Source organism: Coturnix japonica, chromosome 11 (genome assembly GCF_054131305.1).
Source record: "Coturnix japonica strain WE chromosome 11, WE-NBRP24, whole genome shotgun sequence".
Lineage (NCBI taxonomy): Eukaryota > Metazoa > Chordata > Aves > Galliformes > Phasianidae > Coturnix > Coturnix japonica.
In genome coordinates, this window is record NC_140673.1 from 23897766 (window position 1) to 23912935 (window position 15170).

Below are 15170 nucleotides of genomic sequence, written 5' to 3' on the forward strand. Positions count from 1 at the left end.
CTAACTTCTGCGGTTTATAAGGAGGGCCATGCCAGGAGGTAGCTGACCCACTGCAAGCTCCAAATCTCTGCTATCAAAGGGACAAAAGGAAGGTTCAACAACACAGTCATTTCAAAAAGAGCAACTGCATGCATCAAAAACATCATCCAGGAATTCTCTCCATTAAAAGATATTCTGGCTGAAAGCACAAGCATAATCAGCAACCAAATTTAGCTAGGGAAAGAAATGACACCAAAGACTAAATGCAAGCACTCCGTGACAAGACATAGTGAGAGCTGAACATCCTGGGGAAGCACATAGAAACTACTCGAATGCAGGAGTACAGCATAGATTTAAGCACTTCCGAACAATGAATGCATGGCATGTATGACCAGGACCTAAGGTGTTTGTTTTGAAAGTAAAAGTCATGTCAGTATACCAGAAGAGACAAAATTTAAACTACTAAACATAAAAAAGGAACACTAACCTCATCCTCTTCATCGTTCTCCTCCATGCTTGCCAGCTTGCTGGCATTTTCCAGAACAGCAGCTATAGTTCTGTCACCATTCGGTGCCACAACACCAGGAAGAGGAGGAAATCCTAAGGAGGAAAGAAGCAGTGAGTTGCCCATGGTGTATGTTTTGTCTTGCATGTTTCTTTTCTTTTTTCTGTGAAATTATTTCTAAACAAGTATTAATTATAATTCAGAAGTCAGTATATCTAGACTGAGGCCAAGGCCACAAATCTTTGCTAGATGGGCTCAAGAACAGACGTCTCACCAATATCCAAGCCTAAAGGGATGATGCTAAAACGATGCAGAAGCAGAGCATGGTTTTCTAAGTTCAGCAACTGGCAGCCAGCCAAAGAAACCTTACAACTTCAAAACATTGGTAGGAGATGCTCAGGAACAGTAAATAATTCAGCCTCTCTCTTTTACAAACAGAAGAGCAGCAGATTGTACAAACAGTTGCTGGCTTTTTTTTTTCCTCTTTCACTACAGACTCACTTTATTTGGCATGTAGTGCATCAGAAAAGTAGTGCTATCCCATACACCAATAAAAAAGACATGGCTGAAGTCCAGAAAATGCACTATGACATTAGCTGCCAAAGGATATGCTGAAAGTTCTATTGCAATGGAGAGGTTGCAAAGTAAAGCAAAAATACAGTAGTTAAATGTGAAGCACAAGGAGAACAATCCTTTTGATCATTTTATTATCATTTAAGGGTGGAAGGAAGGCTGGATGACAGATAAATTTTCATCTCCATGCCACCAGTTCAGTGTCAGCTTCAAACAACAGAGATGCTCCCGAGATATGTCTCATTAATACGCAGCAAGCATTCTTGTTGCCAATCTCATTAGAAGTGCTAAGAAATAATGACTAAACTGCTTTGAGCTTAGAGATGGCTGCTGTGGGTACAGAGCTGATTTGATGCATACAGGCAGGCAGAACACAAGACCTTATGCCAACGCCCCTATGTGACATGAGGTTCCTTAGTAAGCAGCATTTTTGTCCCCGTGAAGGTCAAGGCTGCTACTTATCATCACCCAGATGCAATGAAACGCACTGTCAGCCCTGTATAATCTCACTGCTGGTTTCAGTGACTCCCTGACTGCTGTATTCAGTGTAAATTACATAGCTTCTAACTCCTGGAAAACATAAAGCTGTGTAAGGAAATTGAGGAGTTACGCATATTTTCAGAAGGCTAAACCTGGAGTACCTCACTCTTGCCACAACTGATGTTCACTATTAATTAGATTGTGTTCTAGAGCATGAGTTGCTGAGCTGCCGCTTTTCAGGGGCAGATTCAAAGCACTACATGACCTGACAGACTTGGCACTGCCTTCCTTAGTACTATGTACTTTACTCCTGCTGAAGAGTTTGCCATTGCCACATTTGACAGAGACAAAAAAACCACCAGATTCGTGTCCTTTTGAGGACTTTTTGCCACCAAACTTAGAAATTCTAAGCACCATTCTTCAATACTTAGTGCATCTTATCACAGGAATGCATTACACACAAGGCAAAAGGAACGATGCTCCCAAGAAGAGTAACAGTATCACGCAAGCCAGAGATGAAGTATTCACAGATGACCTTGCCCAATCCTTTGTAGACAAAGCACTATGAGTTCTGAAGAAGATAAGAGAGAGAATGTCTCCAGGAGTTTCAGTTTCTGTCTCTGGCACTCTCAGTGTGACACAGGCATGATTTGTTTCATCTCTGCATACAACTTTTAGCAGCCTTGAGAATGGCAGCACTCATCTGACTTGTCAAGCGTTGCAAAGAGATATTCAATTAAACACAGAGATCTGAGGTTGTTATTGGGAAAAAACAGAATGGGAAACATCACGTAAATTTTTCCCAGTTTCAAAAAACCTCCTTCTCCTACTCCAGAGAGAGAGCACACAGCCCAAGTTCACCCTTTCCTCCACGACTGGCACAGAGTTATATTCATCACATTACGTTGCTTAACTCCCCCAAACAGGGTTGCTTCCAAGTTCTGGCACTGTCAAAAAACATTTGGGAACATTTTGATAAGCAATTTTAAAATGTATTCTTCAGTGCTACCAAAAAGAAAGGTCAGTCAAATGAATGGAAAAAAGGAGGAGACTCTTTACGGGATAAGTAGGCAACACCTGCTCAGCTCCTGCAGAGCACAGAGCACATACAGAAGTTGCAATTAGGACATACAGTCACACTTACCAGGTGGAACAGGTAGCTCAGAAAAGTTAACTTTCCTCCCTGCTTTATGGGCTCTTATGGCATCCTGGTATTGCTGAAAGGCAGTTAGTAAGAAATAAAATGGAGTTTTATGTTAACTGTAAGTTACCAATCATTTATATTTAACTACCACAACTGTTGCAGAATACATGGTATGTTGGTATTAAGTTGTATATGCATATCACCACCCTCTAATTCTGAAGACAATGTTGCTTCAATGACTACTTGCACTTCCTTATGGAATAGTAAAAAATGTCAGAGGGAAGTGAAAATACTGCTCTGAAACTCAAGCTTTCCTAAAATTTTAAATCTCTAAGTTACCTCATTGACACATTACTAAGCAGCAGTCTTGGAACAGGAACTCAGTCTACAATTTCTGCAGCTCAGAACATCACATTTCTAAAATTCTTCAGTCGTGAAAGACTGAGGAGCTTTACCTTCCTCCTACTTCTTATTTACAGTACATGCCATGCCTCTGAATTGGTTTTATTTCAGTAAAGCTGAAGACCTGTATTTTGTTTTTCCTTACGCTGAAGGTTTTAGAGCTTTTGCACTGAAATTCTTTCCAAACGAAAGGATAATACACATATTATTTCATCCCCCAAAAAATTCTTCAACAAGAAATTAACAGCTTTGCTAGATGCAAACAGCCCACTACATTTGCATCTTACCTTAGCTATCCTTTCATGCATTCTTCCTTTCCGATCGTCCCCACTTGCTTTAGCTTGTGCTGCTGCTGACTTGTACTTCTCAAGCCTTTGCTGCAGTGCTTCCAGCACTGTTTTTGGCTGCTGCAGGGAAGCTTGAAATAAGAAAGACAATGAAAGGCTACGTCATTCAGACTTCAAAACGTATAGGTTGCCTTCTTCCTACCCTTCCTTACCTACTGCAGAGACAAAGCTATTGCTGAAAACTCTTTTATACAACTCTTCTACAGAAAGTTTATGGATTTTTTACTCTCATTATTGGTCTATAACAAAAATACAGATGGGATCAACAGCAAACAAAATTCAGGAACATAGCTAATTATACTCAATCCTGCTGTACTTCACTGGAAAACACAGACCTCAAAATGCCTTCCAGCCCTGCTACCTTTATGGCTTCCTGCAAAAATGCAGAAGTCCTACCTGAAGCTTCTTGGGTTTGGGATTCGAGTGCTGCAAGATCCTGAGAACTTCCCACCGAAGCTGGTACCTTTTGCTTGGATGTACTTTGTACATCTCCTAAGCTTAGAAGTTCTGCAATGTAAGGAAAGGAGGAAGATTTACAACACATTCTATAAGCAGCAAGTAAACGCCCATGAGCAAGAAAACCATGGGCTGATCAGACCACCTATCAGAAAGCTTTCTGGCTTCAAAAGAATATTCGGGTGCGTAGGTAAGTCTAAATTTCCCAATATTCAGGGTAAGTGCTTTACAGTGGAGAAACATGAAATCCTGATTTAATTTAGCTTAGTGCTGCTTGCTAAGAAGGAAAAAAAAGCAAAAGCATTTCAGGTATTCTAAGAATTCTCTGACAGAACATAACTTGCCACCTTGACAGATGGGAAGCATGAAAAAAATCACTAACTTGACTAGAATATCCTCGTAACAAAAGATGTGCTGAAAAGGGAAGGAAGTAATACTAACTATTCAGAAATCCAAGTTTCAAATAATAGTGGTTATTTTTAGAAAACTAGAAAAATATCCACTACATCCATGTTTGACAGTGGAATATGTCATGGGTGAGGAGCCTCTCTAACACCACTTGGTGATCAGTTAAAAACTTAAGGAGTTGTAAGAGTCAGGATTTACTGCAATAGAATAATCTGTTATTTTCTTTTAATATAATAATCTACTACTTGCAGAAAATTGTCTAAAACACTGACTTGCAGAGATCAAATGCCAGTTATGATACTAGATCCATTTTAATAAGAAGACTCTTACAACGATTCAAGCATCTTTAATATTTTATCTTCCCAAGATTCAGACTGTAATGCACTAAAATTAACCATCATTTGTATCCCTGTGAGCATATCTGCTTATCTTTTAATGTGAAACCTTATGAACTTCAGCTGAAACACAGAACAACATTAAGTATTACAGTGAACTTTGAGAATATGCCCTTATCCCCCTTCTCTGTCACTTAAATATTGTCTCCTGCTATCTAAGTTACAAAAGAAGGAAAATTAAGACATCAACACATATACCAACTTTTTTAATTCACAGGGATTAATATAAATAACAATACCTCATTTTTCTTGGATGGTTTTGATTAGAATTTGAATATGCACTAGGTCTCAGACCTAAGTGATCTTTAATTCTTAAAGCTTCACAATCAAAATCAGAATCACTTCACATTGCAGCACAGGCAGACTTCCAAAAGTTTCTGTAAGGTACAACTTACTCTGAGGAGATGGAGGCATGTTCTGGAGGTCTACTGGCTGCCCACTGTCCAGAGCTTCCAAGACCACATTAAATTTCTAATGCACAGAAAAAGAACAGAAGGTGTATTCTAGTGTGGCCATGACTCGCTAGCTGCCACAATGAACAAATGACATTCAATGAATGCAGAAGCACGGTACATGGGTACAGCACAAGGCACGTTTCGTATTCAGGTTTCTTTGTGTGCATACCTTGCCTATCTTCATGTATTCTTTTGCCTTCTCCAAGTCCCCTTGCTGCTTGGCTTTCAGAGCTGCTAATTTATACTCCTTCTGCCTCTTAACTAGTATATCTCGTGTGCTGCTCCTATGGAGACCTGTGAAAATAAAACAATACTGAGACTTACACAGAGCAAGGAATACACGTACCTCTCGTTACATTAATCTACCTGCACATCTACCACTTTTGAATCATACACCCAGCTTTTCCTCTCAGTTTCCAGTCCTACCAGCCTTGACAATCCCACTTTTCCCAGATTTAAAAAAATAAATAAATAAAAGAAGAAAAAGCCTTTTAATCAGGATCTCCGAAAATCTTTAAAGCATCTAATTCCACATGTTACAATACTGGAGAAGCGGAGATACAGTAAAGGTTGAACATATTTATACACTGCAGACCACAGCTCTGTAATTACATGTGATCTCGATGTCAGAGATGCACTATCCCACTGCCAACTTTATCTGAAATATTCAACAGGGAAGTGCAGACATAGGCAGTGCTTTGCAACACGACTGAAAAAATGAAGAAAGATGTAGCATTAGTACCGTGCTGCAACAGCTTATCCTCTCAGATTATCGTACCTGTTTCCAGGGTAGGACTAGAAGCAGCATGACTCTGTAGAGATTCCAATTCCAGGTGCTGCTCTGCTTTAGGTGAGGTCTTCTGCTCATCACCTGCACAAGACTCAGCTCTGCTCTCTGCTGGGACACTGACTGAATCTCCTGAATTTTCCTGCTCTGCTCTTGTGGCTTGAGATATGTGAGAAGAGCTTTTTCCTGTTGCAACAGGAGGTGGCATTTCTTCCTCATTGATTTTTTTGCCTCTCTTTACTGCAGCCAGCATGGTTTCCAGTGTCTGGGAGAAACGGAACACCGAAGTCAGTAGGTATTTTCATCAAATATAGTGCTAGCATAAAATCATTAAAACATGAATTTATTCCGCTATCCGCAATGAGATCTATTACACCCCATTGCAAGAGATGGATGTTCTTTAGCACTTCCTCTTCTTCTGCAAGGGCAACATCAGCACTAGTGAAAGGTGCCCCAATATCAGATTAACACAGTGCAAAAGCCTTGCTACACAAGCTAGGTAATTGAAAGTAGCTCAGCACCTACAAGTATCAGACGGTTGATGTGCTACTGTCAGCTTTGCAACAGACAATCACCAAGGTGATTGAAGCTACTTGTACTAACTGTAAACATATTTTGTCCATAAAACAAAATAAAATATCCATTGCTGAAGTGTCACTGCACAATGGGATTTAGGGAAAGGAGGAGTCCACATACTTATTTTCTGGACATGAGAAAAACCATTAAACACTAGTAAATGAAGTGGGACAGCTGGTGACTTACAGCAAGAAGCTCTCACCATCATTAACATGTGTTAACTGCTAGTCAGGCAGCTCCTACTTGTGGTGGGGAATGGGATTAAAAAAACTTTTTAATTTTTTTAAAACTTAAAAGTTCAGACAAAAAAGCATCATGATCTTAAAGCCAAACCAGAAGTTTTTACGTCATTCATCTTCTACAGAAACTGAAGCTGAAGCACAGAAACACATTATCATCTCATCAGTGTCAGATTACTGCTACTCTCAGTTAACTGCGGCACTGTTTAACCTACTAAGTAACAGTGGGATATATACTTCAGACTAACAGCATGTGAGATCAGGGTTCAGACCAGTCCAGCAACCCACACACAGCTCTCTCCTCCCCACGTGTTGCTTGAAACATGGATTTAGACTCTCTGGGATTAAAGTTCACAGTTCCAGGAAACAAGCACATGAGACAACTGCACACCATTTGCTGGAGTGCCATCTAGCTAATTAAGGAACTGGGAGTGGTGCAGTAAGATCCAGTCAACTAACCTTAGCTACACCACTTCAGCACGTGGAAACTCCCTGCCTTGAAAAACAAAGCAAAAGAAGAGCCAAACAGAGCACTAGGTTTCTTTATTTGATAAGCAAGCTGGTTTTGCAATCTCTCTTGTTCCTCTAAAGGTCAGGTGGTTACACGTACATTCAGAGCAAAGTGGCAGAAGACACAGAAATATCCCTTCTTGTGCATCTCCTTTTCTGGGTTTGGCCTCAGTCACTTCTTATGCACACTTGGGAGCCAAACAGACATTACACTCTTCCCTTACTGAAAGATAAAGCTTTGCTTAACAAGACAAGAGTTTGCTGCTGTCTGAGACAATGCGGGAGATCAGAGAACAGGAAAATGAAGACACTGCACAGCAGCAATCAGCAAGCACTACCAAACTAACTGCAAGCACGCCACCTGGCTGAAAACAGGCAGAGCTAAAGAAACTGCTCCTTGCTGCAATCTGTAATGCTCCTAACGAAAAATCCCATCTGATTCATTTTCAAGTACACCCAAGGAAAGGAAGCCTGCATTTGTCTCACAGAACCAAATGGGGTGGAAATACCTGAGGGAGGGTATCAGTGATAAACTGGCAGGCGTATGCATTAGGAAAGCTCCTACACTGTGAGTTCAGGTAACAATTAACAGTCATTATAGGTAAAATTCAGATCTAGATGGGCAGGTTCAACACCAGCATTTACCACTGTCCTTGCCTCCAACTGCCACGAGCTACATTCACCAGAAAAAGAGCTGATGCACAGACATACAAAAGTACACTTCACCTGTATACTGACTATGCAACAACACTAGTTAATGTTTTTAAATTAACTCAAGATAGTGTATTAGAATTTCTCTCCCATTTTAGCAATTTCACACATCTGAAAAGACTGAACGACACTTCTGAGAACTGATTTTCTCACCTTGTTCGCATAACTTATGAATCTACCTTACCTTAAGGCCTCTTTCGTACCGGCGTAGCTTGGCACTCTCACCCAAGTCCTTTGCGTTAGAAATTGCTGTCTTATAGTTAACAATTCTCTTCTCTATTGTCTGTTGCAGCTCACTGGTAACAGCAGGAAGTGAGGTGGTCTCAGAAGAAATAATAAGACAAATCAAGAAAACTTACTTTATCAAACTACTGAAAAGCAAGCGTTCTTCTTCAAATACACTCACATTAGCAACAAAAACAAGGATGGAGCAGTCTCTCTAAAACAGAGCAGTACTTGTACTACACTAACAGCTCCTGGATCCACCTCTGGGCCTTCTCTCAAAGGCGCAATAGAGAAGAATGGGTGGAGACATTCAGAAAATTCAGTCAACAGGGTAATGGGAGCCATGTGGTCAGAGAGTAGGTGAGGGAGAACAGTAAAGCCTTTCAACCACCACACAGCAAAGGGTGTGAATAAATATTCTGGCTCAAGTCTTTTCTCCTTTTCTAAACACGCTAGTTTACTTCCCTCAAGGGCTCTTCTACTTGGTTTTACTGTAAGAACTCATCCTCTCACAGTTTGAGATTAGGTCAGTGACAAAAACAGCCTAAGCAATGTTATGAGTAGCTACTTACAAACACTCCACGGCTACAGAAGTATTTCAGATGGATACTGATGTAATTATTGCTATTATCTCTACAGCAACTCTGACAGACTCATTAATTGGCACAATGCACGAGGGCATTGGAATCTGTAGCACACAACGGAAACAGGGTAGTAACTGAATAATGTTTTTAACTGCATGAGGATCGACAAGCTGAACTGAGGAGGCTAATGCTACTGAGAAAGAAAAATCCACTAAGATGTCAAAGATGCTGAGTTATAACAGGTTTCACAATCTCAGCAAACAGCTTAATGGCCAGAGGAGGAAGTTCACAAACCTTACAAGTGAACAGCTGTTTACATGCTCATATGCAAAATGAGGTGTAACGCATGCTGGATTTTGTTTACCTCCTTGATTCCGTGCTTACACCAAAAGGCATCCTCAGAACAAAACAAACAATAATCATTCAACTCTATAAATACAGCACTGGTTCCCCCAGAGAAGCCTGCAACAGTGTGGTGTTTCCTTCCCTTGAGGACAAAAAGGTCTCTCGTTTGTTACCCTTGTACGAACGTTTATCATGAAAGTGATTCAGGAGAACTGTCAGAAACATAAAGCTCTCTCCTACCTGTGGTTGCAGTTCAGGTTCCTCATTTTCTGCTTCAGCTACGGACTGCTCCATTGTTACTGTTTCATCCTCACAGCTTCCTGTCTCATCTTCCATCCCCAGAACTTCTTGCAATTCTGCCTAAACCAAAAGTCAACAGTTCTTCAAAATTTTCTACAGCCTCAAAATACAAAAACACATCAGCTCTCAATTCCCTTTGGATGGACCTTAAACAGGGAATCTTAACATCTCATATTTCAGACATTTTTGTATTTATTTTAAAGAAATTGCTTCCATTGATTCCACTTCTATCCACAATGGAAAGCCACACAAGACTGTGGTTAGAGATCAGAAGGTAGAGAAGTACTTTCAAAGCATTATTAAAACCTATGAAACTTCAGAAAAGCATCCTTTAACAATGGATGTTAAAAATGCTGCCTAGCACTCCTTCCCTAAGAGCTAGTCAAAAAGGAGCCATTCAGGATCTTCCTCTCAAACCAAGCACCACTTAAAGCAATAGCAAAATAGTCATAGAAGGAGACTATTTTAGGTCACTCTAAGGAGAACATTTGATCCCTTATTTCACCATCTGACACAGAATGGGATTCTCACTGCTCTCCAACTCCTCTCAGACTATCACACATTTGAATGTGTTGTAGTTTGAAGAGTTAATCTATCATCTTTTCTAACAGGCCAGTTGGTGAGGGCTGCCAATAAAGACTCGGATCGACTTTCTCTCTGTATTATCTCACATTCCTTTTAATAAATTACTTTCTCCATTTTCAATTGGGTTTTTTTCCTCTTCCTTCTCCTGAGGGAGGGAGGGATGCCATGTGATTAACTCTTCAAACAGAAGAGCAGAAGTGACAGAATGTTAGCTGGGAAACTCTGTCACTGTGTTGTGCAGTGCGTCAGATCCCACAAAACCCTGTATTCTTGTATGGAATATAGTGCACATAAAATTACACGTACCAACAGATCTGTATCTTTCTCCAAGTCCTCATCCTCTGCTTCCTCCTCATCTTCATTCAGGTCCTTCATACACTCTGCAGCCATCTTTTCAATATGATCCATGGGCAGAGGAACTGCAAAAGAAACCACGAAGAGATATAAGCCCTATACAGCAGTTACGCAGTCATTAGGTACAAATTCTGAAGGCATATCTACAGCTGAAAGACAGCAGTGACTCTGCTTCCTCTGTATCTTTGGTAACAGACACAGGTAAATGAGGGTATACTCATGGATAAAGGACAAACACTGAGGAAATGAGAATCTAGGGGGAAAAAAAAAAGCTATACAAGTGTTTCTGAAAGTGACAGCCAATGTAGACAACAGCACAATGACAGCATCCAGTAACCTGGAGCTTTAGTAAAACAAGGAGTGTGAACTGCAAAATTATGAGGACCATGATAAACAAGTACATAGGGTGGAACACAACAGTGCTCAGAAAACATTGCTGCAGAAGAGAAAGATGCCGTGCCAGCTTTGCACAGTTAAGGACATTTAAGACTGAGGAAGACCAACAGGTAGATAAAACAAGTGGCTCGGGGAAAAATTACTAGAAGTCACTATTTAAGTTCCTAGGTTGATTTAAGATAAATATCTCTATGATATTATTTACAGAAATAACTAGCAATAAGTACTTTGTCATTGTGTAATACTTCAATTTTTCACAGAGAAATCAAAAAATCATACTGGCTCTTCTTGGATGTTTTGTCAAAACCGCAGTCCTCGGGTAAGATAAAATACAATGGTGTCACAAGAACAAATTAATATAAACCATCCATGAATAAATCCAATTACATGCTTCTATCCATGAAAGGAAATTACTGAAGCAGTCTTTGTTCCCAGTAGGAATAAACATCTGAACTAGTTTTAAGCTCATGATAAATACTTATAAAAGGTATTTATGACATGATTGTGCATATTAACAAAGTTTTGTCCTGGCAGCCTTGTCAGATCTTTCTGTTCTGCATCCTTTGCCCTAACAGTTTACTCTAACAAGACGTAATTTATTCCTGGTATAACCTTTGATTGAAAGATTGAATTCTGATTCTCCATGGAACAGGAACGCTTCACAGCTATCCCAAAGTATCAACAAACCATTGGTTTTTCCCACTTTTTCCCATTTCTACTCACATAGCAAAACTCTGCAACCAGGACTGCAGGCAAGTGGCTGCACTTCAAGAGTCAGAGTATTCCTTACCTGAAGCTCCTCTACAAAGAAAGTATCAACTGTGCTTCCCTGGATAGCTAGTTCAACTCTAACCTGGTATGGCAAGTTGAGGCTACAATTTCAAGCACCTCAGTAGCTGACCAACTGACATTTACGGTTGCAGATAGCAACCACAACAGATAGATTTCTGTACTTGAGATGTTGCGACAGTACAGCTTTTGCTGCCTGCAACCTCAAGGTACAGACAGATCACTTCCTCCCTACTTATCACAACTCTAGAATATAAATCCAGGAGTCAGTTACTGCACAATGTGCTCAGCTACCCTCTCCCTTCTAAGTACAGCAGTGTTCATGCAGGCTGGTGACCACACCAAGGAACTGTTTCAGCTGAAAACCTAACACAGCAAGAGAAGCTTGTTTTTATAGCTGTGTTTCCTGATCCAGCTCACCCTGCACCTCCAACAAACATACTAATCTGGCAGTAGAGCTTGTCCACTAATGAACTGCCCCACTCTGCAACAATCTTGATAGTAGCTCACAGAAAACCTATAAAGCATTGCACACTTGTAAGTAAACACCATTAGCAGCATATTTGTAAAATGTTAACAATATTAACTATATTTTCCAAGAAACACTACACCTTCTGAATAAAACAAGTTACCAAATCCTCCCAGTAACTCCAACGCTTCCAGAATCTCTCTCCTAAAAGAATATCTTGTTTTCATTACGGTATCCAAGTAACGAAAAATATCATGCTTATTCATTAAATTCACTCTAAACAACATCAAAAGAACAACCAATCAACCAAGCCTGCACAAGTAACATATTTCTATTTTAAAGTCATCAAGCACCTACCACCACGTGTTATGACTCCACACACTAAATTAACAAGCGTGTCTTATTTTAGTCATTATTAAATCAGCTAGCCATCATATGTGGATGATATAAATCTCTCATGCTTTTTTACATTAGCAACTGTAACCCTTTAAAGTGAATACAGCTTCTATAAATGGTGCAAAACTTTTCAGTTAGATCAATGTATTGTAAACAAATAACTTTAAGAAATTATTCAGATTGTCAGTAGGTAAAATCCTGTGACTTACCTTTTCCTTTTGGTTTGGCTTTCCCTTCTTTCACCTTCACTCCTGTGATAGCAGCAAGCTCTGCTTCTAGGTCCCCATCATCCCCACCTTCCTCTGCACCCAGCAGCATCTCTTCAGGATTGAAATCTACAAACAGCCCCAGCTGGAGCCAAGGGGAAGAAAAGAAGCACTGCTGTGAGAAAGAAATGACACTCAAAAACATCACACTGCATAGATTATTTAAACATTTTGTTCTTTTGTGGGTTTTTTTTTTAAGCCAACTATAACATCACTTCTATTACCCAAAAAAACCAACCCACACATGGGGCATCCATGACTGAAATGCAGTACACAAATCTTAATAGGCAACAAACACTCCCTCTAGAAACTCTACATTATCAATGATTTCTAAAAACAAAATCGAATAGCTTGTTGTAACCAGATCAAATGATGCCTGTTATACTGAGCCCCGTCAAGCAGATATCAAGGAAGTTCAGGGTAACTCCTGTAACAACTAAGCTAAAGAAATATTTAATCACCATTCACACAATACAGGTCCGACCTGCACACAGCAGAGACTTCACCCTTGTCCTCTGGAATAAGCTGCATTTACATATACAGAACTATCTCCTATTTCTCATTAACTCAGCACCTAAACAACCAAAAAAAGGAAACACACACAGAAACGTGACCAGTACAAACCCAGCAAGGTCTATATTACACCGGGAAACACAATTAAGTGTTCAAAATAGATTGTTAGGACTATTAACAGCACTCAGGACGTGACAGAAGACTGTCTCTAGATTTTGTATAACACGTCAAAATAATATCAGAGAAATCTCTGAGGTCTTAATCTGAAAGATGCTATTCTAAAATGACACAACTGCTTTACTTGGCTTCTCCAACTTCTCTAAGCATTTCCTTAATACCATCACACAGCTCAAAAATAGTTAAATTCATCTGCAAGCAAACAAGCCTTTAGTGCATTCAAGAAACAATCCAAGCTGTCAGCTGTAACCACTTCTGTTTTCTCTTCCTCAAAAAAATCTAATTATATGCTATCCCTCTAACTGAGAAATACACACGTTTGTATTGGAGGAACAGTGACTTCATTGATCTCTAACAGAATCACTTTACCTCTGGTATGAGGATACTGGCTCCACCAAAATGGAATAACTTACCTAATATCCCATTTCAATCTCTTCTATTTCCTTATTTTTGCATCAACTATTCCTCCAAACCTTAATCAGTTTTCACTTTGGATCTAACTTATTCCAGAACTCTAAAGAGCACTCTCTCTCTTCCATCCCTTCCATTCCCATATCCAGAATTCTGCCTTGGTCAGACTTCTATATTGATGCTTTTCTGGACTTCCCAAGCCTGCTAACCACTACCAGAATCATGTCTCTCTCATCGAGACTTCTGAAACTACATCCAAACATAACAAGTACTAGCAGAACCAACCTGTAGGCACACCTAAGCTCTCAATGATTAAGCAATAGCTACTGAAGAGTGACAGGAGCTTATCAGTCCATCTGTTAGAGGAAGAATAACATCACAGAAGGAAATAAACGGTTGCTTTATTATTTTCTCCTCTCTGCCCCTAAATTTGTTCCTTAATATTCCAGTCTTATTTCTCTAATTTTATGGGTGTAAGAAGAAATTCAATATAGCGACTGAATTTACGATTAAATCTCAATACCGGTGATTAGGAAACCACCCCAAGCGTGAGTCATAAGGTCTGATACGAAGATTACAGTGTGACAGCACGGTGGCTTCCCTGCAAGGCCTTGCTCCATACATACCGCCTGTCACGTTACTTTAAGAACACACTAAAGGAGGAAGCAGGAAAACAACCGACAGGCAACTGGAAGTAGTTCCGAGCCTCCCGCAGGACACAAGCGAGGTACCCCCGGCCCTTCGCCTTCCTCACCTGCTTCGCCACCGCGGCTCCCTGGCCCTTGGCCTGCGGGCTTTTCTTGTGCCTCCTGCCCAACATGCCGCCGCCGGATCTCAGCGCCGCGCCTGGAAGGGCTGAGCACAAACAAGCAAGGCGTCAGCGGGACGGAGCAGGCCGCGTCCCCGACCAACGGCCGCCACAGCCCGCCCACCCCATCCCAGCCCGGGAGGCGGGCAAGGCGCGGCGCTGCCCCGCTCCCCTCGTTGCAGGGAGGAGCCGGCGGAGGCGATAGGCTGAGCACCGCCGGGATCACCGCCGCCTCCCGCCCGGCTCAGCCCCCTGCCCACCTCCGCCTCGCTCCGACCCCGCGCCGAGACACCCCAGCAGTGCGGCCCGGCCCGCAGCTCCGGGACAGCGGCGCGCCTGCGCGGGGGGCGGGGCCGGGAAGGGAGGGGGGCAGTGCCGGCAGAGGCACGGCGTGACACGAACCGCAGGGCGGGGGGGAGCGTTAACGTGGAACTAACTACCAACCAAGGTGTACAATGCACAGGGAGCTGCTGGCTGCAGCTTAACACACAGGGACGGTTTATTCACTGGGCTCACGCAACAAGAACACAGTTCTCAAACCCGGTCTGAAGGCAGATGGCTGTTAGCTGAGGTTATTTCCTTAAA

General features: G+C 41.3%; 1 protein-coding gene across 2 annotated transcripts in view; it reads right to left on the bottom strand.

Moving 5' to 3' along the window:
* The window catches only part of CC2D1B (coiled-coil and C2 domain containing 1B), a 27595-nt gene extending 12681 nt beyond the window's left edge, over positions 1–14914 (bottom strand). Inside the window, exons 1-13 of one of the 2 annotated variants that reach the window (XM_085511707.1) lie at positions 14846–14914; positions 14532–14632; positions 12620–12761; positions 10313–10425; positions 9362–9477; positions 8152–8289; positions 5923–6196; positions 5314–5438; positions 5085–5160; positions 3827–3937; positions 3371–3501; positions 2682–2754; positions 467–579 (exon numbers count right to left, since the gene is read on the bottom strand). In XM_085511707.1, coding sequence (XP_085367833.1) covers positions 467–579; positions 2682–2754; positions 3371–3501; positions 3827–3937; positions 5085–5160; positions 5314–5438; positions 5923–6196; positions 8152–8289; positions 9362–9457 — 1137 coding nt within the window. In that variant the 5' untranslated portion in view covers positions 9458–9477; positions 10313–10425; positions 12620–12761; positions 14532–14632; positions 14846–14914. Of the gene's footprint in view, positions 1–466; positions 580–2681; positions 2755–3370; positions 3502–3826; positions 3938–5084; positions 5161–5313; positions 5439–5922; positions 6197–8151; positions 8290–9361; positions 9482–10312; positions 10426–12619; positions 12762–14531; positions 14633–14845 lie in introns of both variants that reach the window. The other variant, XM_015870566.3, reaches the window with a different exon arrangement.
* Positions 14915–15170: the final 256 nt, after the last annotated feature.